Genomic DNA, 26,403 nt, shown 5'->3' with positions numbered 1-26,403 from the left:
GGCACACTGATCCTCCATGTTGCCTTGCTGGGGACAGGGAGAAGCATCTGTGGTTGGCTGGAGCTGAGGGGAAAGCTTGAGCTGCTACCACCGACCCTTCTCTTCCTTGCTGCTGGATGAAGAGGCCAAGTTCACTCCAGCTCTGGAGAGACAGGCAGAGAAGGGACGCAGGGAGAGCAGGAAGCAGGGCGAGTGTGATTGCAGTGGTAGCAAGGCCACTGTAGGGTTTTTGTATCCTTTAGTAACATATATTTAGTACCACTGCAGTAGTGATGTTTCATTCGTGCTGAAGTCAAAGCAAACTCATTCTACTTGTTAACATTAAATGGTCTAGAACAGTTGGGACCAATGAGCTTTACCATAACTATTCTGTGTAGTTATAATGTTACTTATGTTATCTTTGTCCTTATCTTCCATTTTGAGTCTCACTTGCTTGTTCTGTCTTGATTGAGCTTTATCGAGTCTCAATGGATTGACTTTCTGTTGCTTTGTAGAGCCTTACTGACATCAAGGGACATTCTGTGGATTTGGCCCATTGGTGTCAGCCAGGCGTTTTATAGAAATACATGCGCTAAACAGAACTGCCTTTCACACCTTGCCTGTGCTTTGGAAGTTCAGCACAGTGAATGTGGAGATCAAGAAATAAGTTATGTTTGCATTAAGAGCCTTAACTATAACTTCATATAATCATTCACCCTCTGGCTGTCCATAGCCAGATTATCAGAAACTGTATGTATAATATAGGATGCTTTCCAGATTAATCTATTATCAGTGTACTTATACCCACATTGTAACTGCAGTTATGGAGGAAAAAGTAACAAACAGGTGTAAAGCACTTTATATATTTTAAAACTTTTTTTCTTCACCACTGGGTCATGCTGTGTGTGTATATGTGTATATATATATATGTATATATATGTTTTTCATTGCTTAAATTTAGAGAAATGAAAGACTATGAAAATTTACATAGGTTTTTTTTTGAACCAATTTGAAACATTTTTTGATCCAGAGATTATAAAGAAAGCATTAGGATTAAAAAAAAAAAGAAAATAGATTGTGATCAAAGGGTATGTAAGGCCTGTGATAATTGAGTGCTACCATTGTGATACTTTATATGGGGTGCTGAGAGTTTGGTCCAGCATTGGCAAGTTTAAAATTATGACTGTTGGGATTGACAGAACTTCCCATGCAGAATTAAATCATTTTTCCTGATTCTGTTGGAGCAATCTTCCACGGGGTGTGTGGAATCTGGACTGATGCTATTCACCTAATACTCACTAGTAGGTTGGCAGGTGTTAGCGTACCGTCAGTTCAGTTGAATTTGTGGATTCTCTTGTTGAGTGATGTGGACAGAAAGAGAAAATCACAAGTGAGCACTGAGGAGACTGACGAGGGTCAGAGGTGGCAGTGGATGAACAGCTCGCCTAGGTCTGTGGGCCAACTAACGCCATCAGTGTCCTGCCACAGCTAGTTGAGGGCTATGCTTTCCTCTGTTCTGCCCCTCTTCTACATGCCCTTCTCCAAGCAGCAGGTCTTGGCTACCTGTTTTAATGCTGAAAAGCTGGGATGAACAGTAAATCCTGTGCAGTGAGGGCAATTTGCTCTGCAGACTGGTTACCACAAACTACGTATGTGTGAAGTGTTGCGCAGGTACAGTATGCTAATATCACTGGCCAGCCTGAAATAGGATATCTTTGAGGATCAAGTTGTTGATAGTAGAGAAATAAAATCTCAGTAGTCATTATTGCTTACCTTGGAGAGAAAGTTGTATCTTGGAAGACATTCTGGTTATTGACTGGTGGATTATTGGTGGTGATTTATCGTGGCGCTCTATTCAATTGATGTGTGTGTGTGTGTGTATATATATATATATATAAATATATATGAGAGAGAGAGCATGGTTATGTAAGGCCTCTTCAAAACTGAGAAGAAATTATTGTTTGTGATAAGATTTATCTTCTACTTTACTTGCAAAAGACTTATTTTGGAACTGAAGTACTTGATTAAAGTACAAAACAAGATCTGATGTGAAGAAAAGTCTCTCTTTTCTTCTGTTTTTAAGCCTCTCCATGAAGGCAAGATATGAGTGAGTAGATGTGTAGGAGGTAATTCCTCCAGCAGTCACGCATTTCTTCCAAATATAAACTGAAAAATACTGGGCACTCTGGGGTTTAAATAATTCAAATCATAAGTTACTTTTGGAGAAGAGTTTTTTTTTTTAATCAAAGTTTTTGTATTTAGTCTTATATCCCCATAATGTTGTCTCTATTACAGGTCTGATCGGAAGCCATCTATTGCCTCTTTCTTACAAACCTTCAGAAACAGCTTTAGGTGTCTTTTTAATTTGAAAAATGAGTTATTGCTGTGATTTAAATGACTACTCCAAAACACAAGTGCAAAAACTTAATTGGGGCGTAGTAAGTTGTGTATTATGCTAGCTAGGTGTTGTACCTCAGCTATTCCTCAAGGCGCTGACAGTCATGTAGGATGGATTGGACCTGGACAGCAGAAGCTGCTGTCAGTACCAGCTGTCCAAACTGCCTTCTGGGCTGATGCCCGAGGCAAGAACATCTGATCCACTCGTGAAGCAGCTCCCAAATGCTGCAGGGCTTAGCTGGCATATTTATGTAACCTGAACTGCTGGCTGGTGGTTCAGAATTCGCTTCATGAGTGGATCAGACATTTCTGCCGTGTGAGTATCGACACTTGCCAGAAGAGCAGGGTGAATAGCTGAGAACAGAAGTACTGCTAACTGTCCAGCTATCTGTGTCTGACCCTTGTATTTGATCTCCCTGATTAGTTATTTTGATAAGGTAAATGACAGTTATCTAATATGTTATGCTGTAAGAAAAAGGTGATAAACACTTAAGGTGTTGCAAGTAAAACTGGGATGGAAACTGCATCTTATGGATAGGCCCCACAGAGGTCAGGATCATGCAACCTTGGGGCACGGTGCTGAGCCAGGTGGGCTTGCCCTGACTGTGCTAGAGCTAAACTTGGAGTCTCCTCACTCTGAGACTCTGATTCTCTTGTATAACTAACTCCCCGATAGAGCAGAACTATATAGGGGAGTGATTTTCTTAAGGGTTTTTAAAGATACAGATTCTTTCTTTAGGGGGACTTGAGCATCTTAACAGAAATGTGCACAGTCTGTTAAAACTCTTTGATTTATGATAATTTAGTTATGCTGAAGCTATAACAAGTGATTACATGAATGAAGTGATCTGTTTAGTTGTCCTTAATGTAGTACATGCTCTAGTTAAAAATACTGCATTGCCTGCTCTTGTGTTTGATTTTATTTTTTTTTCCTTTCTCCTTCTATTTTTGCCCATACTCCTCAACTACATTATCACTATCACATGGTGTTCCCCTGCACATACTTCTCAAGTTCACTTTTGATCTTCTTCCTTTGCATATGTCTCACTGTCACTTGGCTTGCTTGCCTGCTGGGACATGTTGTCTATCCATATGGGCTGCCTTTTTCCCTGTTTCTCTAAGCATATCTTGCCTGATGGTGGCTGTCAGCAAGGTCTGGGCCCAGTGGTGACATTGCTGTCTGTGGTGGCTCTTGCTTGTCCTTGTATATTGATGCAGATTCAGTTTCTTCTTCTGGTCTCTTATAGACTTCCAGGCTCTTTCTGTAGCAAAAAGTCTAGACACCATTTTAAAACACAGCTAACACGTTTAATTGTTTTTTTGTAAGCCAGTAATGGCCCCTAGACCACGGTTTGGGAACAGTTACATTAGACCTCTTTACTGCAAGAAAGGCAAGATTACCCTACGTGTTTGGGGAGGCTCAATGTGGAGGGTTTTACGAAGTTGCACTTTCTGTAGAAATCTGATTTTTATTTCTACTCTTGTCAAGTTTGTAATGCACTTTACTTGCAGACATAAACATTGCTTTTGGCAAGACAATTTCTTCTTGGCTTTAATAGTAGCAGGTACAAGCAATTTGATCAGGCCTTTTTTCTTTTTTTTTTTAATCCAAGAAAATCTTCTTAGTAGGCATATTTGCCTTTCCATAATACTAGTAGTGTTTAGGCTGTGCTGTTTGCAAGAAACATTTCTCGTAGGTGGGAACGCTGTGGGTGCCAGTTTGAAGCCCTCGGGCGGCTCATTCTGTGCTCTCCTGAGCCGCCGTGCAGCCTGGAGGAGCGCCTGCCGCTTCCTTGGGACCGGCCAGCCTGCAGAGTTCCCGCTGCGGAGCTGCCGGAAGACGCTGGATTCAGCCGTGTTCTGCGCTGTTGTGCCCTAGCAGAAATGGGTGAAAAAGCAGAATTTATGTCTCCAATAGGGTAAACTTTGAAAGGAATGAATGCTGTTTATCTCATTCTTAATTACTTTTATCATGAATGGATTTTTTTTTTTAATTTTAGCAAAAATATAACGCAGTTCTGAGATAACAGTGCAAACAGGTTAACTAAAATATACTTAAATAAAAACCTATTCGGTTAATGATTTTAATAATAACACTGTCACTTGAGTGTTAGAAGTTGTTAATTTTAGATAATGTCACTGTTCACAAGTGACTGGTAAGTGATACTCTCTGACAGCTAAAATCATAAAGAAACTTAATAATGTTATCACTTCTAACATAAAATATCACCTTCTTGATTATATGTGTCTAACATGAAGCTGCCTGCCTAAATAGGATCACATGGGGGGTAAAAACGGATTTGATATCTTTTTTCTTTTTTTCTTCTTTTTTTTTTCTCCAAACAATGTTTTCTAAAGTAGGTGGAAGGGGATGAAAAAGCAGACACAACTTTACATGTGGATGCAGTGTTACTTCTTGACCGTGTTAATGACAAATGCATGGTGACTTCAACTTTACTCTGACAAAGAGTGCATCTGATATTTATAACCTTTCTTCTCTCTTTCTGCTTTCTTTCTCGTGTCTTCATTACCTCCATTGCTTGGCATTTTCCTTCATGACAACACTTTTTATATTTTTAAAAGGTGGGAAATGTTTGTCCTAGGCATGTGATTCTGTATGTGTATGTGTAACTTCAGACCCTCTATCCCCAGCTAACCACTCCTTCTATCTAAAACAAAACAACCCCCCTCAACATCTTATTTTTTCCACTTGTACCTTCACCAGCTGTTTCCTAGTTGTTATTTTCCAAATGCCAGTTGATCTAACCTTTTCTCATATCTATTTCTTTCCCATTTTGAGTGCCACTGTGGATTAATATTTTAAATTATTTGTGATTTTTTTTTTGTGTGTGTATTAATCAGTTTCTGTCTAGGTAACTCATGCCAGATTTATAACCTTTCTACTCATTTGCAGTTTTGCTGCCTTTTCTCATGGCATCAGTGAATAGTATGGCATCATTTAAATTAACAGTACACCATCAAAAGAAGAGCAGAAAAAAATACTGAAGTTAGAAATGGGAAATCTATGTTATATAAGAAAGAAACAAAGACTGGGATTATTTTAGACAGGGAAAAGTGGCAATATGCAAAGTAATGGATTATATAGGCCCTTTGCTGAATGGGGTGGGTGCCCTGGTGACAAAGGATACAGAGAAGGCAGAGTTACTGAATGCCTTCTTTGCTTCAGTCTTTACTGCTCAGGCCAGCCCTCAGGAACCCCAGACCCTGGAGGCAAGAGAGAAAGTCTGGAGAAAGGAAGACTTTCCCTTGGTCAAGGAGGATCGGGTTAGAGATCATTTAAGCAAACTTGACACCCACAAATCCATGGGCCCTGATGGGATGCACCCACGAGTGCTGAGTGAGCTGACGGATGTTATTGCTAAGCCACTCTCCATCATCTTGGAAAGGTCATGGAGAACAGGAGAGGTGCCTGAAGACTGGAAGAAAGCCAGTGTCACCCCAGTCTTCAAAAAGGGCAAGAAGGAGGACCCAGGGAACTACAGGCCAGTCAGCCTCACCTGCATCCCTGGAAAGGTGATGGAGCAGCTCATCCTGGAAGCCATCTCCAAGCATGTGGAGGACAAGAAGGTGATCAGGAGTAGTCAGCATGGCTTCACCAAGGGGAAATCATGCCTAACCAATCTGATAGCCTTCTCTGATGGAATGACTGGCTGGGCAGATGAGGGGAGAGCAGTGGATGTTGTCTACCTAGACTTCAGCAAGGCTTTCAACACTGTCTCCCATAACATCCTCGTAGACAAGCTCAGGAAGTGTGGGCTAGATGAGTGGACAGTGAGGTGGATTAAGACCTGGCTGAATGGCAGAGCTCAGAGAGTTGTGATCAGCGGCGCAGAGTCCAGTTGGAGGCCTGTAGCTAGCGGTGTCCCCCAGGGGTCAGTCCTGGGTCCAGTCTTGTTCAGCTTCTTCATCGATGACTTGCATGAAGGGGCAGAGTGCACCCTCAGCAAGTTTGCCGATGATACCAAACTGGGAGGAGTGGCTGATACACAAGAGGGCTGTGCTGCCATTCAGAGAGACCTGGACAGGCTGGAGAGCTGGGTGGAGAGGAACCTCATGAAGTTCAACAAAGGGAAGTGCAGGGTCCTGCACCTAGGGAGGAATAACCCCATGCACCAGTACAGGCTGGGGGCTGACCTGCTGGAAAGCAGCTCTGCGGAGAAGGACCTGGGAGTGCTGGTGGACACCAAGTTAAGCATGAGGCAGCAATGTGCCCTTGTGGCCAAGAAGGCCAATGGTATCCTGGGGTGCATCAGGAAGAGTGTTGCCAGCAGGTCGAGGGAGGTGATCCTCCCCCTCTACTCAGCCCTGGTGAGGCCACATCTGGAGTACTGTGTCCAGTGCTGGGCTCCCCAGTACAGGAGAGACATGGCACTACTGCAGAGAGTCTGGTGGAAGGCTACAAAGATGATTAGGGGACTGGAGCATCTCTCTTATGAGGAAAGGCTGAGAGAGCTGGGCCTGTTCAGCCTGGAGAAGAGAAGACTGAAGGGGGATCTTATCAATGTATACAAATATCTGAAGGTAGGGTGTCAAGAGGATGGGACCAGACTCTTTTCAGTGGTGCCCAGCAACAGGACGCGAGGCAATGGGCACAAACTGAGACACAGACAATTCCATCTGAACATGAGGAAAAACTTCTTCACTGTGAAGGTGACAGAGCACTGGAACAGGTTGCCCAGAGAGGTTGTGGAGTCTTCTTCTCTGGAGATATTCAAAACATGCCTGGACGTGATCCTGTGCGACATGCTGTAGGTGACCCTGCTTGAGCAGGGGGGTTGGACTAGATGATCTCCAGAGGTCCCTTCCAACCTCAGCGATTCTGTGATACTGTATCAGGTGCTCTTCCGTCTACCGTCTCACAGTACAAAAGGAAGGGTGCAGGCAATACAAATGGAAAAACTAATCAAAAACCTTCCGGTGCTCTGACAGTTTTTGAGGACCCAGTGGCCTCTGGAGTGGTTCAATATTGTTAATTTGTTGAATTCATGACTCCTGTATTCTTCAGATCAGTGGATGAGTTATACTAAGATTGCTGGAAGCAGACAGTTATTACAAACAATGAAAATACCCGCTTAAGTTTGCAAGTCTGGATAAATATTTATAAGAAAAATAAACCATTATGTTCAGAGTATAAACCAGAGCTTATGAAAATTTCTTTATGGCTACATAGCAACTATTGTAGATTTTTTATCAGCATCATACTCCAGTGCATTTACTGTGGTTCAGTCTGAGAACGGGGACCCCAGCTGAGCAGGACAGTTGGGAGCCTGATCCGTGGTAGGAGTTCACATCTTTTCAGAGTGACTCTAGCAATGGTCTTCACTCCATGTTCATCCTTTTAAGTTACAGGAGGAGATTTCCTCTTGGGGCAGTAGCCAGATGAAGACTGACAGCAAAAGGCGCGATAGATACCTCTTTGGTGGCAGGGTGAAGGTGTGCTCTGTGGGCTGTTGCTCCAGCTGGACCTGGAGGGACACGCAGGGGGTGCCAGGCAGGTGGTTCAGGGAAGCTTGCCGGGAGCCCCGTTGTTCCCCGTGGTGGTTACTGCAGGAGCTGCTGAGCGCCCCAACGTTGTTCGCGATGCTGGTTGCGATACTAATTTGGTAATAGCAGGACTGTGGATTTTCCTCGTCGTTGTGTGTTGCTCGGCTGATGCTGCTACGGGGCTGACAGGGCTGTTTGTCCATCCTGCAGTTTGCTCTTGGGGCAGTCATCATTTTGATGCTAAGCAGAGAGGTGCTGAAGCTTTGTCTGTGATACGGTTTCTCATAATGTTCTCCTTGTACTGGTAAGAAAGGGAGGAAAGGGGGTTTGAAAGGGGGCTTGCTGAACTAATGCTCCCTGAGATCTCTTGCTTTTGGATGGAAAGCTGAATCCAATTTCATTGTTATCAGGTTTCACAGCTGAAGGAAAAGGCAATTGCACAGCAGTTACATCAAGGTTTTTGTAAAGTATCTGATCTAACACTGCACAGCATTTTGACTAAGACGCTAGTTAAAATTCTGGAACTCAAGGAAGGCAAATCCTAACTGGGGATTGCTTTTACGCTGGCAGGTCCTGGCCTTCCAGAGTAGTTCTGTCTCATTACTGTAGCACCACTGTAATCTGTGATAGAGTGTCGCCTGAAAGTGGGCTCAGTCTATTGGTTTTTATGCTTTAAAAAAAAAAAAAAAGCTAAGGGTTAAATGTAGGATGACATGCAAATCTGTGAAAGGAAACTATTGAGAGTCAAACATTTATTTTCTAAGGGCCTGATCTCTCTCCCTTTTTCTGCACTACCACTGAAGACCACTGCCCAGCTCCTGAAAGGCTTGCCAGTGTTTGCAGTGGGGACTGAGGGACGTGTCCTCAGCAGAGGAATTGGTCTTTACGTACAGAAGGCTCTGTAGTCATTCCCTATCTAGTCAGCTTTTGTAAAGAAAGCTGAAGCATACTTACACTACACCAGAAAACATGTTTCTACCTATGGTGCGAACTGCTTTTCTGTTTGATTGGCTGGTCTATGCCGACACATTCCTTCCAACTGGATCAGTCTGTATTCCAAAATAATGTTAGGAAGATGCTGACTGCTGAGGATTCAATCTGGTGTTTACTGTAATCCGGATAACCTCAGATGTCCAGGTTTTTCTCTCCATTTTTTTTTCCCAGTCCTCATTTTTGACTGTAAGGTATTATGGGAGTTTTCTATTTTTGACTTTACAGACTCTGTTTTCCACACAAGTTTAATGTTTCTACTCTTTTCAAAAGCATTGCTTTTCCTTGTGGCTTTTACTGTAGACAGCTTGTGGAGAATCATCACAATTATTTGTGATCTGTAGAAATAAGAGGGAGAGAAGGGAAGAAAAGACCACGTTTCCCTTCCTTCTTCCTTGAGCGGCAGAAATGCAGGCAAGGATCTTAACAAAAGCCTTGGGAAAATAGGGGATTTCTGTAAACCTGCACAGGATTTAAATCTTCTAATGTATACTTCTCGGCTTTGCCGCAATTTTGTCATCAAATACTTCGCCTTGGTTTTCTGATGTCTTTGTTCAGTGTAGTGATAGCAAGTGATAGCAGGATATGATAAGTAATGACAAATTAAATGTGGGTTTTTTTTCTTTTTGTAAACTGGTTGACATGAAAGGTGAGGATTGCAGTGCTTTCTTATTAGTTGCCCAGGCTTACAGATAAGTTTACTGTTCCTGAAACTATTTGTACTAGTCCGCCAGAGTGCTTCTAGTCTTGTATTTTCAGACTTTTTCCCTTCTGTGAATAATCTTTATTCAAGTGAATAGTCCCATTGGACTCAATCAACAGATGCTGCTGTTGATGTTCTGTTTCTGTAGCCAAATGATGTGCACAGTGGAAGGGAAATAATTTTATTTATAATACTATCTGAGCTAGGAGCTCTATTTTTATGGGCTAATATCTTGCTATGCTAAAAACAAAAAGCTTATCTTTGTCCTGGAGAACTTCTTATAGCTACCTGTAAGAGACAAGAGATAGTGGATGGGTGTTAACAGTAACATCAGGCAAAACAAAGTAAAGGAGTGCAGTTGGCAGTAGCTTCAACACACCAAAAGCCTGATCCTTACCAGGCTTCTGAAAATTCCTCTTCAGGTCAGTGGGAAAGAAGAGTTTGAAGGAGGCAATTAGAAAGAAAACAGTGAACGTATTTGCAGGGATTTTGGGGAAACTCTTTCAGAGCACAACTCGGGGCACGTTGCAAACCCTGTTGCCTGCGCAGGTGCTGTGGGGCCGCTTCCAGCGCCGTCCTGCTCGCCGGATCCTGCCTTCTTGTAATGCAGCATTTGTGCACAGAACTTGTATACGCCAATTTTTCCTTTAAAGCCTTAAAGTAACTGGATTTTAAAATACTTTTAGTGTACTGATAACTAATTTTTGAATACTGTGAAGGCAGTAGACTGTGAACTTTAAGCTCCCTCTGGTGGTTGTACAGTACGATCTAAAGCTTATCAGTAGCAGTTGTCCATTCAGGATGGCTTTGAGAGTCTAAGTAAGTTGATAACATGTAATTATTGTGATTTTTAAAATTAATACAGGGATATGATGTGCCTTATGCCTTTCCAGGGTGCCAAAGGTCTTCTATAATCAGACTTCAGAAAAGTAGAAAGTAAGAGTTGAAATAATAAAGTTAGAGCTCTCTTTTCTAGTTATTGTAAGCATGAGGTGATAACTTCCATCAAACGACTTTAATTCTGCCATTTGTTCAGTGGTGCCCTAGTTTGCTGCTGATGTCTCTGAAAGCATTCTGCCCTTGCACGTGTTCCAGGGCACTGAAAATAGGTGTGAGCTCTGTATGGCAAAGTCAAGCGCGCTGTGTTAACACAAAATCGGGCCAAGATTGGATAGCCCCTGATTTGCTATTCTTGCTCTAAGAATATAAATATAAGTGACTCCAGCCTTGCAAAAGGTTATTCTTTGTCACTTATACCCTAAGGATTCCTTCTAACATTGCTGTATTTCATGAGGTGTTGCAAGATTGCTGAATATATCTGTGAGTTTGGTATTGCTGAAGGGGCGATGTCACTCGTCTCCTTTTCTTCTCCCTCCTTGCGCTGCGTCTGGCACTTGTCTGGCTTCTTGATGCTTATTAAAGCGACAGAAGATTGTTCACTCCCTCTCCCCCTTTTTTTTGGTGGGCTGGTGGGTGCGAGGGATAGTGCGAGGAGGTGACAAGACCGTGCAGGTGAGAGGGGGAAAGGGAGTGGGGCCTCTTCTTTTGGTGGCAGTGAGTTTTTAAAGCAAATCACTTATCTCAAACGCTTCATTCTTAACTCGCACTAAACTTCCTTGACCGAAGTTGTGTAGTCCATGAGGCTTCAGAGTATTTCTGTGATATCATGCAGCAACAAGAGGCCATAGATCAAATGTACTTTAAATTGTAACTGATGCTGAAAAAAGCAGCCCGTGGTATCAGCATTATGTCCTGTACTGTGCCATCACAAGCTCCGTTGCTGTCTTACGGTGAAGCAGGCCGGGGGATTGATCCAAATGCAAAATAACATGCCTTTGGTAGGATGTCTTTCAGTGATCGGTTCCCAGATCTGGTTCTCTGTGTGGTTGCAATGGGAACAAGCAGCGACTGCTTTTTTTGTTTTGGTTTGCTTTTTGCAATAGATGCAAAAATTAATAAAAAGAAATTAAATAAATGCATGTCAAGCTCTAGCCGTGTCATTGGTCCCTAAAATTGGGCAGAGGGTGTCTTCCAAGGTTCATGTGCACTTTTGATACCCTGCTCTAAATATTCTTCTGGAACTCAGCGCAGCTGCATTTGTTGCAGTGACTGTAGTTGGAGTCCGGGCAGGTAGGTGCTGTAATTCAAACCACAAAAGCCGTGGGTTGCTGGGAACAGTTCCTCATCACGGCTAGCTGCAGACCATAGAATTACTATGCCTGTACCCTTCTTCTATGAGGCTTCTTTTTTACAAGTTTAAATTTGCTTGAAAACTTAATAAAAGCTTGGGTTTTCTGGATTTCAAAGGTTTGAGTTGGAGATGGACTAAACTCGGTCTCGGAGCTGGTCGGGTTGGGCTATTCTGCATGCATTAAAAGTCAGTGTCCGGGGAGGTCCTGCCCCCCAGCTGCCTACAGCAGAGCCCAGCCCAAGGGAAAAAGGATTGTGAAGGGACAGAGTGTTTATCCAGCATCCAGAGGAGTAGGGGCTTTCTTGTGGCCTCCTTCCTCCATTTCTTCTTTCTTTTGTGCCCCCCTCCCAGGTGTTCATTATATCTGCTCTGGGAAAGCTATAAGAGTCAGCAATTTGCTATGTGAGGAAGCTGTTTATTAGGACCCACTTGATCAAATGATAGCAATCTGCTTTTCTTTGCTTCATTTAATCACATTATTGAGGAAATGATTGAGGAGCACCAGTTTTAATTGTGTTATTGTTAGCTCTTATTAGAATCTTTTGTATTCTGTGTTTTGTCAAGGATGAAAGAATTAAATCAGATTTAATGTACGTATTTTATTTGCTGGAAAATATTTCTCAAGTTAAAAACCTTGCTCTGTATGCTAAGGTCTTGACACCTTTATTCCAAAAGCAGCAGATACAAAACAAAAGATGCATGGACTGTATATTCTCCTCAGATTGCAAGGATAGATAGGGCTCAGATTTGCAGTTAACAAGTTAAGCTTCAGTTTAATAACGTACGGTATAACCTAGAACTGGCTTTATAGTTTCTATGCAAACCATCTCACTGTTAACATGGCCTTAATCCTTCTACCCTCGTGCACTCCTTTCCGTAAGCCATATCAGTTCAGTTTGCACTGCCTTGTCACGCTGATTCCCTCCAGGAGTATTTTGTGCTATGCACTTGCTCAGCTAAATCCTGAACAGCAGAAATTGGGAAATACTAATGGCAAAGCTGAGCTTCCACTCACTCTGTAGGAGTTTCCCTTCAATATTAAACACTAGAGGGTAGTATGTTACTGCCGGTGCTTTATTTCTAAACGTATGCAGCTTTGTGATTTGTTTTTAACCCCTTGGGTTTATCATACAAATAACTTTTCAAACAAATGTAGAGAAGTAAGGAAAAAATTAGTGCTATATTTCTGTGCCTGTGAGCAGGGTTAGTAATATCTAGAGGTGTGCAGTGATATTTTTGTTTGGTATAGAAAAAGGATCGGGCTGAACTGAGTTCTCATTTTTAATCTTTCTCCAGAAGTGTCATTAGGAATGCAATAATTAATAATTAATTCACTGTCTGCCTGATGTCTGAATATTCACGTTCAGGTGCACGCAGTGTAAATACGCAATGGTATGTAAGCCGACGCTGTGACTGAGAAGTAACAGGCAGTTTTAGCATGAGATACTTGTTTTTGGTATTTAACAAGGCAGATATTTATAAGTTCATGACACTGCTCAGAGATATTTGCAGTTGGGATGTACTTTAACTGATTTTTAGTATTTAAATAACTTTATTTTGGCTCTTTTCTCTCAGGCACCACCTTCCATGGTCAATAATGAGCAACGGCAACACGCTGAGCACATATTCTTATCATTTAGAAAATCAAAATCGCCATTTGCTGTTTGCAAACACATTTTGGGTAAGTTTCAATAAATGAAGGTGTTAAACATGTACCTGTTTTATAACTAAGACAGTGCTGTTCTTCTGCGGTTGTGATATGAACGTTAGTCTTGATTTCGATGAGAGGTGGTTTTTGTTTGTGATTTTTGTTTTTTCCGTATTTCATGTTTTATGCGTGTGTTTCAGTATGATATTTTTGACCCTGTTAGTTATTCAATTTGGCTATAAGTCATAGAATAACTGAATTTGGAAGGAGTCTCAGTTAGTCTCTAGTCTGCCTTCTGCTCAAAGCATGGTCCACACTGAATTCAGACCAGGCTGCTTAGGGCTTTGTTCCATCGGGTCTTCAAAACTGGAAAACTTGAAAACAAATTTTTTTTTTTAGGCTTGGATAACTGTCTTAATTAAAAGATAGTTGAAATGTCTGTTGTTTTTAACAACTGAACGTGAATTTACAAGCAAACTGAAATGTTTTAAAAATGTAAACAAAATTCAGATTTTGTATTAGTAAATGTTTGTGTGTTGAAACAATACCTTAAATAAATGCATTTTAAGGTTGTATTTGTGCAATAGCTTTCAATGGCACTTCTGTTGGAAGAGGCAGTCCCACTGTCCACATCCCCTCCTTAGTCCTGTTCATACATTGGCTCTTGGGTGGCCACACAATAAACTCAATAGTGTTGTGGTAAGTCAAGGGGCTAGGTGTAACGAGATCAGAGAACGGTGTCAGATTCGCTTTGCAGACGTTTGTACCTGAACGTGGGAGGGTGGGAGCACGGCGCAGGGGAGCAGGGAGCAGCTGGCAGCTGGGAGGGGACAAGGCTGCTCCCTTTGGCACTAGCGCTTGCTTAGAGTCTAGGTGAAACGGCAGCTTCAGTGTTGGCAGGGCTGCTGGGCTGCTTTAGCAGAGGTGTGCGACAGCGGAGGGTGAGGGCTATTGCTGCCCTTTGGTTTTGTTTCTGGCACCTTTGAAGTTTGTAAGGTGCAGCTTGTTCGTGCGGCCAAATCCCTGCGCTGATCTAACAGGTTCGACTTTCCCCTGTTACGTGCTTATGGCAGTGCTGTCTCATCAGTGGAGCTGCAGCACTGCCGGTAGCTTGATAGCTGGATGCTTCCCATGAAATCAGCTGACAGCACAATTTTGTATGCCTTTGCCAGACTTTTGCACTGACGCTGAACTTCTCCATGGGGAGAGTCTATTTCGGCCTGAATGTCTCACTAAGCTTCAGTTAGGGTCCCAACTGCTTCAAAGAATGAAGTTAGAAACGTTTCTGCCTGCTTGGTAGAAGCAATAGAGTATTGACTCCAAGTTTTGTGGGACTATAGCTGCAGTGAAAGGAAAGAGGTAGGTAGGTGTCACCCTTTAATCAGAAATTTCTCAGGTGATCTCTGTGGAAACACTTCAAATTTGGTCATGCTACAAGGCTTAAAAAAAAAACCTCAGTTTTTGCAGGCCCTATAGAGACTTGCCAGAGTTTGGCAGATGAATAATCTGAAAATCCCAGCTGCACTAAGCATGTAAGATTATTGTCTGCCCTGCGAAAGGGAGCTCTTGGAGAAAAGCTGACTCAGAAATCTGGTGAGGAAAACTTTGAAATTTAGGGAAAAGAACACCACCCCCAAAAAACTGAAAAGCAATTTACATATGAAAGAGTTTGCCAGAATGAAAAGAGAAATGTTAGTATAATGTTTAAAATATGATTATTGCTCTATTTCTTTAACAGTTATTTCAAAATTTACTGGATCAGAGAAGTACAATTTGTGGATATTATTTATTGTTATGTTAATATTGCCGGCCTCAATATTGTGGTGTTAGATTATACTGTAATATATATATATAGCAGGGTGTGGTTAACTTCTTTCATACCCCCTCCTCCCCCACCAAAATTTCCTCTACAAATGAGTTTCTTCTTCTTTTAGTATATTACATTAGTTCTTCTTTCTATCCTGAAGGCTATAACCACCTTTTTTGTTTTAGAGGTCATAAAAACTGGTGCTTTTTGTTTTCACATTGCTTCTTACAGAACTGTGAATAGGCAAAATAATACATTTAAGTAATTTTGTTTGTACAATAGTTCCATTTCTCTGAAGTGGTATATTTGTCACAACTCAGAAGTAAATAATGGAAATTTATTAAATAAATACCCAGCAGTATTACTTGCACTAAGGGATACATCATTGCATCTTGTTCTCGAAGAAGTGAATACAGTTTGGCATTAATGATGGAACTATCACTGCAGACATCTTTTTTTCTTCTGAAATACTGCTGGTTGGGAAGAATATAATCCTATTTTTAACACCTTTCGAGTGTCTGGAAATATTGCATCTTTAAACTGCTCATGTGCTATCACCATTGAGAAGCAAGCATGCTTTGACATGGGGCAGGATTTTCCTTGCAGCGGCTTCTCCGTTAAGTGGTTGAAATGCTGAGACTGGGAACAAAGAGCCTTTTTCCAAAGTTTTGTGTTTATTGAGTTGGTGTTCATAGGGTCAGGAGGGGAAGAACAGCTGATTTATACCTGGGGGGTGAGGAGGGAGAGGCAGTGATTATGAAATCAAGGAACTAGAGGAGGGAAGCAAGCTGTTCATGCTGAAGAAGAAATGAAGTGTACTGAAGGGATATGCACAGGTAAGGAGGTATAAGAACCAGAGGCTTAGAGTAGATGGGATTGGCTTAAAAGAGAAAAACTGAAAATGTGTCCAAGATAGGAACTGGAATGAAGGGAGAGAGAGATAACAAGGCTATAGGTGGCGTTCATGGGAAGAAGAGTGTATGAGCCACACAGGGAGAAAAACATATGATGAGTAAAAGGAAAAGAGGAGCAGCCAGTATAATTCTAAAGAAACTCTTTAGAAACCTGGAATTAAACCCACAAAGCATGAGGCTCTACATTCTTCTGCTGTAAGCTTATAGCTGTTGAATGTAGTGGCAAAACTCTTCTTGTCTTCCTTTAGTGACTTCCTATAGAGGATAATAGTGCTCGTACTAGTTATAAACTTGCACTAAGTGCCGGACGTCTGTGCTGGTAATGATTGCAGTTCTGGATCTGTGGTACTTGGTGCGAAGAAGAAATTCCATCCCCCTTTTTTTAATAGTATTCTCTGTTTGTGTGAGCTTTGTACAATTTGCAAAGCCAGAGACCCAAAAGTTGGAAAATGCCAAAAGTAAAATTCCCATGGAGGAATAAATTGGCTCATTTTTATGTACGTTAGACATGCGCATTAGTCTTTAATTTAGTGGTTACTTTTTTCAAATTGTATTTAAAGGTAGTTTATTTTGATTTAAGCATGTTTACCTGTGTAGTGTTTAGAGTTTGGAGCCTTGTTAATAAAATTATTTTAAAACATTTTAGCAAATGGGCTTCTATCTTGAATATAGAACTTGTATATAAAGGGAATGAGTGCTATAAACTTGTGTGTATGAAATCAGGGGAAGAAGGTCTGTTTTGTAGTCACTTGAAGTGCATCATCCCATGGTTGAGGCTTCCTTGCACAAATCCAGTTTTTCTAGTCCTGACAGATCATTCACCGTAGCTCAGACTCCACTTCTTGTTCTGGAATATTGTTTTTCCTTTTTCATATTTTATGCTTTTGCCACTCTGTGGCTACACCTCTTCTAATTGCTCCTTCTGGGTTTTCTGCAGAGGACAAAATGTTTTGAAACTGGCTACTGAGATACTACCTGCTATTTCTAAGTTAAAATTTTAAAAGCAATAGATCCAGAAATATTTCTCTGTAGCCTCTTGTTGTAATACAAATTAAGTTCAACTTTTGGAGTTTTTCTTTAAATTATACTTTGTAGTCACCCAAACCACCGCCTTTTACCATAACATGCTTCCTTAGCCCATCTGTATATAAAGCAGTCAGATATTTGGATAATGAGGGCTAATAGTTTCTACTCTTTAAGAAGTTATATTTTGATTAGCTCAATAAAAAACATGGAAGCTTGAGCTTAATATAGAAAACCTTAAATACACTGGTCTGTAAAACTTATGCTTTGATAATTTAGAAGAAAGTCATCTTTAGCAATGAAAAGCTTGCTTTTCATTGCTCTCCGTAAAATGCATGTAATTTTATGCATTGTTGGTTGCAAAGGCAAGCACTCAAATGGTAGAGGAGCCCTCACTTCTGCTGTACCCTGCAATTTGATGATATCTTAATGTATTGCGATTAAAATCTTTGTGATAGCTACTTTGTTCCACAGCCATGTTTCTTACCATTCTTACTCTTGATCTTTGGCTCAGTCTCCATGTGCAGCCAATTTTTATTCCCCTGAATCTCTGACCCAACTGAAATAATATTGGACAATTTGATAACTGAGTTACTGATTTCCCTCCTCCCCCATGAAATGTAAACTCTGTCTGTTTTCATAGTAACAAAATAATCTTAAAATTCCATTAATTTTTTTCATAGAAATACATACAAGTTAAATATATGCGTGTCTTCTGATGCTCAAATTGCCTTTGTTTTTCCCAACAGAAACTAGTAAAGTGGACTATGTCCTTTTTCAAGCTGCTACAGCGATAATGGAAGCAGTTGTACGAGAATGGATTCTGTTGGAAAAAACTAGCATCGAGTCACTGCGAACATTCCTTCTAACCTATGTCTTACAAAGGCCTAAGTAAGTATAGAAAAAATGACTCTTAGACACATAAGATTCTGCATAGGATCTTGTTTTTCCTTTTGTTTCCAAAAGTTGTGGTGGAAGACTATTTCAACACTAATGTGTCTTCCAGTTTTTTAAGGCTTAGTTGACTTCTGTCATGTTGTCAGCTTTCCCTTAAGCGTTCACACAGAATGTTTGAAAAAAAATTTGCATTTTAAATTGTAGTGGCTATTGATGTTCAAAATTACTTGCAAACATATTTTTGCAATGTTGTTTACAGCCTTCAAAAGTATGTTCGGGAGCAGATTCTATTAGCAGTAGCAGTAATAGTGAAACGAGGATCATTAGACAAATCAATCGACTGCAAAAGCATTTTTCATGAAGTCAGCCAGTTGATCAGCAGCGGTAACCCCACTGTGGTAAGTAGCTTTTTTCAAAATTTAAGCAGTCTATATCAGTTACATAAATTTTGTGCTTAGTAACCATAAGATCTTGTATACTTTTCTAATCCAAAAATTAAAATTAGTAATCAAGTTGATAGCTGTTCAAACAATCATCTGCAAAGACTGTTTAGATTTTTGAATGAGAATGTCTTGAGACTAGCAATAGTGTGTATAGTCCTTTAGTATGTGGCTATACTAAATTTCTTAGATAATAGGTTTGTCTGAATCATCTCTCAACTAGCGCAGAGTAACCTTCGGTTCTGCTTTAACTGCCACTGATGTGGTGGGCGTTTTGTTTCTCTGGGTTTCTTTAACAAACCAGTGTGATCTAAAATGGATTTTCCCTTGGCTGGCAGTGGTTCCCTGCACTCCCTGTTCCCCTCCCATCTGTCCGGCGCTGCACCCTCCTGTGGCTCAGCTGTCGGAATCGGCTGCGGAACGAGAGGCGTAGACCTCGGCCGTTCCCCGCGAGGCAGGTGGGAGGAGAGGAAGGGATGCAAGGAAGTAAAAAGTGGAATGGAAATACAAAACTTACTCTAGATTTAATGTCATACTGGGGGTAACTGTTACCTTCCTTATTGAGCTCAAAGTGGAAACAAGGTGTCCAATATCTATCTCTGCGTTTAGTGGAATTCCATTTGCTATGCCAGGAGATAAGTTTAGAACAGGTCATAATAGAGGCATGTAACTAGAGATTAAAGAGAGGTGATTTTTCTCCTACCAAATGCAAATCTAAGATTATGTAGATTCCATACTGAAATTTTTAACTGAAGCTTTATTCAGACAAAACAACCTTTGAGGGAACTGACATTGCTGAACATTTAGAACAACATTTATACTAGATGCAAGCTGCAAATGTTTAACTCTGAAAATTCAATCAAAGAAGTGCACTAGAAGTATTGCAGCTCATGTCATGGTCCTAAAAATAGTATGTCACCTCTGAGTACAAATGATATCTCTCCGGGGAATGGAAGTTTCAGTTATGTTTATAAATCTTAAATTCACTGTTATTGAGCTTAATGAAAAAATTTCAGTCTGTGGTTGTGCATAATTTGGATAGAAATAGGTATTTGTTTAAAAGAACAGTGCTTAGCTCATTGTTTTGGGGATTTTTTTTCTTCCCAGGGAACATAGCCTTGTGTTTTTAAAATGGAACTATGACTAAGGTTTTCAAGTTTTATGTGTACCTGTGTGTGTGCTTATGTAGTTTATATGACCTTTCTGTACAGATACAAAAGTGAGTAAAAAATACGCTGTTGACAGAGAAGTCATCACTAAATTAACTCTTGCACAGTCCTCCTTCTGTAAAACTTATGCTTTATCCACAGTTTATCCACAGTTATATTCTGTGCATGCATTAAGGTACAAACATGCTACACTGAACACAGCATATAACCAGTTAAAACTGCCAGCTGTACATATCACGCCAGAGTCGCCACAGAGCGGGCTGCATCAGGGGCTGGCTGCGCCTAGGGGAAGTGGCAATCTTCCAGTCTCCCCTTCCCTAAGCTCCGCTCACTGCCACTGTACAGAGACGAATTTCAGCTCAGCTTCTTCTCTTTGTTTATCCACTTCTCTCCACAAACATTACTGTTGCTCCGTAGTTTTGCCAAAGTAATTGTACTCAGGTTTTAGGAAGGGTATTAAACCGGTCTTGAGCACATAGTGATATTTTCTATTTCAGTATGCTAATACTACTTGCTGTCATAAAAAGACCTGTGATGCTGTTTGAACATCTTTCCTATATGGTGCAGTGTATGTTTGTAAGTCTTAAACAGGCTGGAATAAACACATGCTCCCATGCACCTGTGAGGCTTTATGTTGTAAGATAGTTCTTGTTCATAAAAATGTTTTTGTAATCTTCTGAGACTTTCTTGTGAGAGAAATTCTAGTACTGGCACTGCTTCATGGGACCCAAGACTTGGCATCTTTAATACAGAATAATAAGCAGCACCAAAATTCTGAGGGTGTTTTGTTTTTTCCTCTGTGTGTGCATGCGTGTGTGTGTGTGTTAGTACAGTAGCTGTCACAGCTGAGCCGATGGAGTGTGGAGTCTGTGCTGGGAGTTCTGTGGGGCATGGTACGAGGCTAATGAAATCGTACTGCTTTCCAGACCAAGATGATCTGAGGGGACAGTGCCGTGCAGTGTCGTGGGGATGTACCATCACAGGCATTTCTGCACTTCACTGGAAACGTATTTATTTTAGTCGTTTACAAAAACAGGCTTCCACCCAAGTCAGGAGGAGGATAGGATATGGGCGTTGGGAGAGATCAGCAGATGTTTCCCAGCACTCTGTATGTGCCTCCCTGCCTCTTTTTCACTTTCTTTAGCACATCTTTTCCATGATGCACCATGCACGCTTGCCTCCAGCATTATATCCTGCAGTTTCAGGATTCTGTCGCACCTTTTTGACTCCCAAGTCTCTCTTTAGTCTCCTGGTCCCTCTCTGTGTCCTGCCCAGACTGCTGCTCCATAATGTTTCCCCCTGGTCTGCTGCCCACCCATCTGTGTCCTCTTGCCTGTGGTTCAGTCCAGCAGCTTTGGAAGTACCACATGGAGTCAGCAGCAGGTCACTTTATGTTTAAAAATGTTTAAAGTTTTCAAACATGACTTTTAGCCATTGATAATGGCTTTGTACAAGTGTTAGGTTGAGTCGGGCTTATGGGGTGACAAAGTGTGTGTGGGGGAAACATTGAAAAAGATATGTGTTTTGCCCCCACAGCAGAGAAAAGACAACACTTTTTGGTCTGTTCAGAAAGAGAATATACAAACGGGGAATTCTTTGTGAAGAAAAGAGCTAGCTTAAGCTGAAAGCTTAATAATTTAATTTACATAACAGTTTGTAATCAAGATTGTCCTTTTAAAAAAGTAAGCTAGTCTCTTGCCTACTTCTTGCTTGTTTTCTCATCTGTGCTGGCTCTGAAGCGACCTGGCCATTCTTTATCTTACAATAATGAAATAAGTAGTTAATCTTTTCTATGCCCTGCAATCGTCATCCTAATTCCTGTCAGATATCTGTCAGACTAGCTTTTTGTTTGCTAGGTATTTGTGCTCCATAAAATCTATGGAACTTGGATAACATGCTGTCAGGGCCAAGTCCTGAAGTTAAATGTAATCAGGAGAACAGCAAATGTAGATGGTACTATGTGTTTTGGATCTGTGTCCTTCTGTATAGTTTCATATGCTTAATATCTTAATTTCTGGCATGTAAGTTAAAAATTTCTTTAGAAATGGGTTTGAGGGTGGAACTTGAAGGTATGTTGAATAATGTGACAAACTTGACATGGGGGCAAGACTGATGAGAACTGTTGAGAATGAAAAATACCTAAGGGGATAGAGGCTGGATAGAAGAGAAGGAGAGGGATATAGATGAAAGGAAGAAAGTGGGGCAGGAGATGAAAAATTTGGCTTTAGCATTGAGTAATCTCTTAATAGTGGAAAACAGAGTACACATTCAGGAAATAACAGGGCACTGAAGAGAAGTAACGCTATTCAGCATGGAAAGGGGATGGGAAAGATGCATGGTCAGAGCCAGGCTTTGAACCTGGAATGCTGGCTCCTGCTCTTGTTCCTCTGAGGTGCTGACCTTTATGCACCTCATGGAGGAGACCACTGTCTGAAAAGGGTACACCGAGTATATTGGGTATGGATACTTGTTAATTTATAAACAAGTTTAGGTAGCAATCCTCTGGGAGGCCATGGATTAGCTTTGGAGTTCCTGTTTTTGTTTTTCCTGGCTCTTGTAACACCCATGCAAGCCATCCTTCTGCTCATGAAGCAGAGGCTGTAAGCTTCCTGATAGCAATTTCAGCATTTTTTTTCAAAGTCTGTGTCTCTGGGGGACAGAGCTTCTGGCAATAGACACAGTAACATGGGCCAATTGTAGAACGCTAAGTATGTTTTCCACTACTAATTTCAAGATTTTGGAGAATTGAGTGGGCCAAGTTCTTCTCAACTATAAATACCTACAATTTCTTGGCCTTTTCCTTTTTGTGTTAGAATACTCTGCTTTTGTATAACTGAAGGATTTCTGTATTTCTTCATTCCTGCCAGAAGGACAGGAATCCTGGCAGTTGAAGTAACCAGTTCCCAGGAGGAGGAACTTGTCTGCATGTGAACAGGATCAGGTGGAACGGTTATTTAAACCTGCTCTAGGATATGGATTATGTCTGCATTTCTTCCAGAATGGGGATGGCCAGAGGCAAAAAGGGTCCAACTGTTGTGGACCTGACACAAGATGGTGACGCAATGGGAGCTGTGTTTTTAAGAACTAGTATGCATATCGTAGAATGTGTTGTAGCATAAAGCTCCGTATCTGATGCCTAACTTATTCTGTACATGCAAAAAGATGTCAAGACCTGGAAGAACGCTGGGATCCTAACAGTTCTTTCTGCCTTAAAGTCTGCAGATCTTTAGTTTGTTTTCCTTTGCTCTTAGCTAGGCTGGAGAGGAGATTCAGATGCTTCAGGTTACCTAAAACTGCTTGGGAATGTGATGTGGGTCCCATGTGAACAGTGGGAAATATTAGTAAGCAGAACTCACAGAATCATGGAATAGTTGAAGGTGGAAGGGACCTCTGGAGAGCATCCAGTCCAACCCCCAAAACTGGGCATTCCTCTTCACTGAAATTAACCTGTCATTAATAATGGCTGAATAGATAACTAGTTAAATAGTGTTTACAGTCCTTATTTCTATTCTTTAAGAGGAATTTTACTCCTGGATATCTGTCTAGCTGTTTCCATCTCATGCGGCAGGGTGGAAGTTGGAGAGTCTCTCCTGACTTGTAATTTTGACAAATTTGGCAAAAACATTATTCTCCCCACTCCATCTTCAGCTGTATCTTCTGGTCTAATAAAATTATTACCTTTCTGTATGAACTTTGACGCATATTGAGTATAAAAGCCAGATGGTAAACCAGGATGTTTAAGCTCTGTTTTCTTCATGCTGACAAGAGGTCTATAAAGATCTGTGCTAACCTGTTTAAACAAAAATGTTTTGGGAATTGTAGGGATCCAAAAACTGTTCCAAATATGAGGCTAAAACTTGGTAATAGAAATTTAAAAGAACTTTAAAACATAAGTATCTTTTCAATACTTGTATTAACCAGGATTTTTTTAATGATTTCCAATTTCTCTTTTGAGAGAGAGCCTCTTTACCAAATTCATGTAACAGGGATGTAATAGAGCACGGTACCAGCTTAGTTGCTTAATAACGTTAAGATTAGAAATTAATGGCTCCCAGTAGTATCATTTACAGTGAAGCCAAAGTTTCAAAGACAGGGTTGGGAAGTGAAGTGACATGATCCAGAGAAAAGGTGCGTGCTGCTATTCTGTATATTGCGTTGAAGCCTCTTAGCTTCCTCACTTCTGCTGTCTCATGAGATATGCAGAAGTGAAGGTCCTCGCATGTAGACCTCAGGCTCACTGGAAAGGAAGAGATGATGCCTTTGCACGTGTTACGTCTGAATCTCTTTTATTTCTGTGCTCACATACAAATAAGCAGGCTTCAGGGGCAGAGCCTCTTTAAGAAGTGTATTGATCCTGGCTGTTTGTTCTTTCTTCCCCTCAGTGGTACTGCCCATTTAATTGTGCAAGTTCAGTAATAAGCTGGATCTGTGCAGTAGCCTGCTTAAAAACAAGCAGCCTTCTCCCTCCTAACCCCCTGTCTGTTTGTTTTTAAACAGATCTGCTCTGGACCACTGCCATGTAACACAGCTCATTTGGCATATCTGACAGTTTGGCAAGCACAGGGGAGTAAAAAGGATCAGGAATGAGTATTTGGAAAAAGTGAGGGGAAAGAGGACACCTGTCCACCATAGAGCACTTGCCAAGAGTATGACCTGCCAAAACTAGAAGTAGTGCATGATGTATATTTGAAGCTGGGTGATGTTGATGGCAAGCAGCATGGCTAGGGCTTAATATTTGTTATTTTGAATTTAATTGAAGATCTTACTATTTATTATTTTGAATTTAATTTAAGGTCTTGGATTTGTTTATCTGCTGTAGTAGCAGAAGATCCAACTAGTGACTTTCAGACAAGAGCCTTGAGGAAGGATATGTTACCTCCTAGATGAATAGTTTTCAAATGCTCACTTTTCTAGATGAGTTTACTTCCCTCCCTCCCCCCTCCTGATTTCAGCTTCACAACTTTGCCCGTCCCCAGATAAACAAAAAAAACGGTGTTTTGCACCCTAAGCTCCAGCAAACTCAGCCTAGACCTCTTCAGCTATTGGTAAAGGCTGCTACTTCTCTGCTCCCTCTGGCCAAAGTCTACATACTTCAGATGCCACACGATCATCTTCCTGTTGCCCCCAGTGATTCTCTGAGGAATTGCTTTTCTCTTTCTCAGCTCAGTCTTGGGGGTTGCCTTGCTTGGTAAGTCTGGTTTCCCCCAAGGACGGCAAGCACAGCTCTGCCCGTGGTGTAGGTATAGGCACGCTGTGGTAAGCTCGCTCTGCTCATCTGCTGTTGCATGGTGGTGGAGGAAGAGCGGGAGAGAACAGGGTGCCCTGCCCAGCCAGCCCCAGCTGCCAGCAGGCAGGTTGGGATCTACTAATTCAGATTCTGAGCTTTTTCCATTATAATCCCACTCAGAAGTTGAAAAGCCAGAGCCGCCTCAGTTGCTCTCTGTACATCTGTATTCAGTGTGCATTGCTTTGGGTGCTGTGACCACCCTGTTAACTGCCACCTTTCCATTTGGAGCTGCAGCTCACATTTTGGGGATTTAGATACTCTGAAAATGTTAACAAATTTAGCTGCGCTTATTCAGGAAAGTTAGGGAAGGAGAAATCTTATTATCTCCTTTACAAAGGAAGCCCTGCCTTTATTTGGTAAAAGTGCTTTTGACATATTCTCATTACAGAATTTTATCACCTAGGAACAGCACAGCAAATTCTACTCTTACATGCCTCTGGTTGCACCTGCATCCTGGTTTTGCACAAGTGAAAAGGAGCTGTTTTAGGGATGTTATTAAATGCTTCTTATGGTTTCCCTTTGTTTGAAGTAACAGAATTTATATTATAAGAATTGGGACAAAAAAAGTCTTATAAATGTGCATTCAAACTGGAAGTGATTTAATGTAATAAGGCAGGCTTTATGATTTGCTTGGTGAAGGTGAGACCTTTATTCTCTTAAATATACTTGCTCATTTTTCTGTGGGTGTAAATGATACTTGCAGAATGTGCATGTGGAGAGTTAACATGATAGTTTATTTTTTTGTAGAGAAGTGAATGATTAAGCTTGTATCAAGCCTCTAAGAACCTGGCTGTATGTCTACTCTGAATTTCTGAAGCAAGGAAACGGTTTTAGTGTTGTAGTTCGTTCTGTTTTGTCTGTTGACTTTTCTGCCTTGGAGCTGGTGTACCACATGTCCATTTTTTCCTAAGCCGTATTGAACTCTTCTTCCTTTCAGATGCTTTGTAACCTAACTACCCTCAAACGAAGCCGTTCGCTTATTCCATGGGCAGTGCAGGCACAAGTGTGAAATCCCTTCAAATAGTACGGCTTTAGCTTTTGTTATAAGGGACATTCCATTTGAGGGAATAAGTTGTTTTTACTTAGTACGTTTGAGTTTTATGAATTGTGTACAAATATTGTTTACTATTAAAATAGTGTATGTTCTTTCTGAAGTGTCCATGTTTTATTAGTGTAATTTAAAAAGAAAACCACTAAACCCATGCTACTATTGGGTGTCTGATTGCCAAGTTAATCTCTTATCACAAGTCTCATTGATCTTCTGTTTGAGCAGCTGAGAGTCTATTTTATGTGTAGCGATCTTTCATAAAGTTTATTCCTGGTAATAAAGCTAACTGGGGTGAGTGCCAAGCTATTCTCAGAAGCAGTCCGCTCCCAACAAGAGAAGTATTTTATTTTGTTAGATGGGGTTATTGTTTGGGTATGTACTTGTGGCAGAACTAGTGAAATTGCT

The 26,403-nt window shown here is 41.1% G+C and overlaps 1 protein-coding gene across 1 annotated transcript in view; it reads left to right on the top strand.

Moving 5' to 3' along the window:
* XPO4 (exportin 4) overlaps positions 1-26,403 on the top strand; it is an 84,904-nt gene that overhangs the window by 13,913 nt on the left and 44,588 nt on the right. Inside the window, exons 2-4 of the mRNA XM_067289650.1 lie at positions 13,341-13,446; positions 17,907-18,048; positions 18,314-18,452. Coding sequence (XP_067145751.1) covers positions 13,341-13,446; positions 17,907-18,048; positions 18,314-18,452 — 387 coding nt within the window. The remainder of the gene's footprint in view (positions 1-13,340; positions 13,447-17,906; positions 18,049-18,313; positions 18,453-26,403) is intronic.

Source organism: Apteryx mantelli, chromosome 1 (genome assembly GCF_036417845.1).
Source record: "Apteryx mantelli isolate bAptMan1 chromosome 1, bAptMan1.hap1, whole genome shotgun sequence".
NCBI classification, from domain to species: Eukaryota; Metazoa; Chordata; class Aves; order Apterygiformes; family Apterygidae; genus Apteryx; species Apteryx mantelli.
Note: the sequence above shows the minus strand (reverse complement) of the source record. Positions and strands in the feature narration are given on the sequence as shown.